This window comes from Monoraphidium neglectum, assembly GCF_000611645.1.
Source record: "Monoraphidium neglectum strain SAG 48.87 unplaced genomic scaffold scaffold00251, whole genome shotgun sequence".
Taxonomy (NCBI): Eukaryota; Viridiplantae; Chlorophyta; class Chlorophyceae; order Sphaeropleales; family Selenastraceae; genus Monoraphidium; species Monoraphidium neglectum.
In genome coordinates, this window is record NW_014013377.1 from 1488 (window position 1) to 5179 (window position 3692).

The 3692-nt window shown below is 63.1% G+C and overlaps 2 protein-coding genes across 2 annotated transcripts in view; one reads left to right on the plus strand and one right to left on the minus strand.

The window, feature by feature from the left end:
* Window positions 1–316: 316 nt before the first annotated feature.
* On the minus strand, window positions 317–2435 carry MNEG_2271 (Regulatory protein recX; the record flags this gene model as incomplete). Its single annotated transcript, XM_014049248.1, has 7 exons — window positions 317–359; window positions 727–768; window positions 887–920; window positions 1084–1249; window positions 1431–1517; window positions 1750–2004; window positions 2340–2435. The coding sequence occupies 7 exons, from the start codon at window positions 2433–2435 to the stop codon at window positions 317–319; spliced, it is 723 nt and encodes a 240-aa protein (XP_013904702.1).
* Window positions 2436–2994: 559 nt separating this feature from the next.
* MNEG_2272 (NEDD8 ultimate buster 1) overlaps window positions 2995–3692 on the plus strand; it is a gene marked incomplete at both ends in the record, with an annotated part of 4535 nt that continues 3837 nt past the window's right edge. The window contains 2 exons of the mRNA XM_014049249.1: window positions 2995–3029; window positions 3144–3256. Coding sequence (XP_013904703.1) covers window positions 2995–3029; window positions 3144–3256 — 148 coding nt within the window. The remainder of the gene's footprint in view (window positions 3030–3143; window positions 3257–3692) is intronic.

Sequence of the window (3692 nt, forward strand, 5' to 3'; positions counted from 1 at the left end):
ATGTGCGGCATGACTGCATTTTCTGGCCTTCTTGCCCCCTTCCCCCTAGGCATGACCAGCTCGTTTTGATGTCCCAGTGGCCAGCTTGCTTGAGCTGCATCGCTTGTTGATTTTGATCACATGTCATGTTCTCCCAGCGAACCACCACGTCAAGCTCGGATACCATGCCAATCCATGACAATGCTAGGCATCACTATATGATTGTAACTCATTTGCCAGGGCTCTGTACTTTGGCAGGCGCCCAGGAAAAAAAAATGCAAAACCTAGGTGGCGCGCAACAAGCAGATGCGCGACCACGGGCACGCCACTCGTTTGCTCAAAGGCCGACCTCCTTCATCACTCGCTTGATTGTATCCCAGCTGTGTAAGGCACATGAAAAGGGGTCGTGGGGGCGCAGAACAACCGATGTCAGTGCACATAAAAATCGCACACATCCAGAGCATTTAGCTTGAAATCTCATCCTGCAACGGAGCATAAAGCAACACAACCCTGCATGCTGGACATATGAGCAACTTCTGAATGCCCTACAAAGTGATGCTCACCTGTGCCCTCTGTACTGCAGCCGCCGCACGAGCTTGGCTCTGAGGCGATGTGCATGTCAGCAGGAAGTGTCGATGGTCACGTGTTGGGAGCTGGAATACAATACCATTTGCGCTTCTACACGCTCCACCAGGCCGTGCATGACTGCAGAAATGGCTGCAGGCGCGCAGAGCTCCAGGCCCTCACCTCCGCTTTTGGATGTCGTCCCCTTCTGACAGCTGCGCCCATCTGCAGGAAATAATCGGCGGCAAGCACGGCGACTTTCGGTTTGAGGCCGCGAATAGGCGCACAGGGTCTGTTGCAGGCCCGGCTGTGGGCCTATGGACGTAAGCGCCTGCAGCCTCACCTGCCCGCCTGCTGCACCAGCTCGTCAAAGGGGTCTGCAGCGGGGGGCGATATAATCGGCATGTTCAGGGGGCTCGCGCGCGCCGGCAACCGGCATGGTGGCCCTGTCGCGCCGCACTGCTCGGGACGGGCCCCACCGTCCAGCGCAGCCGCGTTGTCGCGACATGGCGCCCCAAAGCATGCACCCCAGCCGCTCACTTGTATCCTGGCGTGCAGTGGCTGGCGAGACGTCCTCTTGGTCTTCCTCCTCTTCCTCCTCGTCGTCGTCACCGTGCCTGGCCTGCTGCACCCTGCCACCCGGCCCAAACACCTCCTCCAGCGCTGCCTTGATATGATGATCGCCCACCCCGCGCTGTCGCAGCTCCTGAGGGACAGCGCGAGGCAGCAGTTAGAGGGCTGTTGGTGTAAAGACGAGGTCCCTCCAGCAAGTGCGGTCAGGCAGTGCAGGGGGCCAGCACGTACATGAGTCGCAAGGAATGCATTATTGACGTGAGCGTCAAGCCAGCCTGCAGGGCTGTATCGGCACTCCAGGGTCGCCCCCTCACCCGTGCAATCTGTGCCGGCGCCCTGGCGCTGCTGCGCCAGCGGCCCCGAGCAAACATGCGCGCGAACCGGTCGTCGTCCTGCAGGCCCTGCGCAGCGGTCCAGGCACCGGCCGCCGTCGAGTCTGGTGAATAAGCGCTGTGGAGGAAGCTGCATCCGCAGCGATCGACAACCATGGCTGGAACCACCTGCGCCTTGAATCGCCCCCGCTGAACCTGCGTTGGGGCGCAGCACGCTGCGTGCTGGGAGAAGCGGCCCGCCGCACGCCCCGGGGCCCCGGCGGGCCCCCTGCTGTGGCCCTGCACGGCTCCCGCTTCTCACCAGCTCCCGCATGCGCAGCACCACGCGCGCCACCACCCTCGGGTCGTAGCCGTCCTCCAGCAGCCTCCCCTGCAGCTCCCCCGAAGATCTCTCCCGGAAGTTGATCAGGCGCATCGCGCGGGACAGCGCCTTGCGGTACGCCTCGTCCTCCTCCCGGCCGCCGCCGCTGGTACTGGCGTCACCTCCGCCGCCGATGCTGTCGCTGCTGAAGAGGGTCCCTGCCGCATCGCCGCGAGAAATCTCGTCTATCAACCGCTGTGGGTGAGAAAATGGTACGGCCAGCGCAGCGCAAGTTGATGTGAGCAGGTGGGAAGCTGATTGACCATGGTTGCTCACGTAGCCAGGTAAGCCACCACACACCACAACGCCCATGCCAGCCGCTTAACACTGCAACATGGGCGGCTGCTGCAATGCCCTGCGGTTGTGCTGCCCTGCGACCTGTGATTGGTCAAGCCCAGCGACAACGAAAAGCCCAGCGACAATGCACCTTCGCCTCGTTCAGCCGTGCCTGCCTTGAAACGCCCCTTCCACTCTGGCAATCTTCATCGCCGCTGCCGCTGGGCAAGCCCGACGCGCAGCACGACACGTACCGCGCCACTGAGGGCGTTGTGCTGGTCGCGAACGCTGCTGGTGTTGGGCAGCAAGGCGAGGCCTGCGCCCGTGGTGCTGTCACCGGCGCGAAGCATGCTGCTCGTGCTGACCGTCGCCGCAGGCGCCGCAGCGTTGGGGTGCAGGCGCGCATGGCCCCCCTTAGACACGCCATGCTTGTGTTCCTGCCGGGCGTTACAGGGCCTTACAACGGATCTCAAGGGTGGCGTAGAAGAAGAAAAACTGAGTCACGACATGCAGCGTGCTGATGGTGTTGGGAGTATGCAGTATGTTGGTTGGTCACATCTGTTCGCTCAAAGGAGTTGCTAACCGGGTCACCTGATGTAATATACCGTTAAATGCCTAACGATATACCCGCGCTGAGATCTAGTAGTGATCTGTGTCACCGCGCGCGCGCGAAAGCATGGATGCTCAACAGGCGGGAGATGATGCAATTTCGACTTCAGTGAAGTTTGCGGGCGCTCTCAGCGGCGTCGTGCAGCTCGCCACATCGGCGCCGACCGTCGGGGCGCTCCGCGCTGAGGCAGCACGGCTTGCAGGCTGCTCCGCAGCGACCATCAAGCTCATATGCGGCGGCAAAACGCTACAGGTAGCCGCCCATTGCCGGCCCGGCCCATGGGCAAGGCCTCAATGAGCATGCCCCTCCCGACAGCTCCCGCCACGCCTGCGCAGTCAGCAGCCTCCTCTTGCCCGTTGAACCTGCGACGCCCTGCCGCTTCCCCAATCCGATAATGGTTTTGAAAGAATGACGCCAAGCTGCTCAGCGAGTACGGCGTCGGCCCCAGCTCTCGCGTCCTCGTCACAAAGGGCGCCGGAGCCGCGGCGGCGCTCGGCGTGGCGGAGGCGGCGCAGCAGCAGCAGAGCGCCAACGAGGCGCGGCTCGAGAAGCTCAAGGCTGGTGAGTCGAGGGGCCTCTCCAATATGAGCAAGCTGTCTGTGTGTGCTGAGATGCAGCTGGGCTACCTATTATGCAAGCCCACGTAGGGCTGGCATCACCCGAGCCGCCCTTGGTTCTCTGGACCGTTTGGCAGAGTGGACGCACACAAAGGGCCACTGCGGACACGCCCCCCCCCCCCTGCGCCATATCGCCGCGGGACTGCACGCCCGCGCAGTCGTGGCGAAGCTGTCTGGCAGGGGCGATGGCCGAGGCCTGACAGGTGGAGGGACGCTAGGCGGGGCGGGCGGGCGCGGCTGGCCGCCCATGTGTTCGATCACCGGACCCCCCATACTGTGGCCGAAGAAAGCGCCGCCTTTCGCGGGCAAGGGCTTGACACCCACCTGGGCTCCTTCGTGTCGCTGCCAGCACGCCCATGTGCTGACCCATCCCCGCCCCT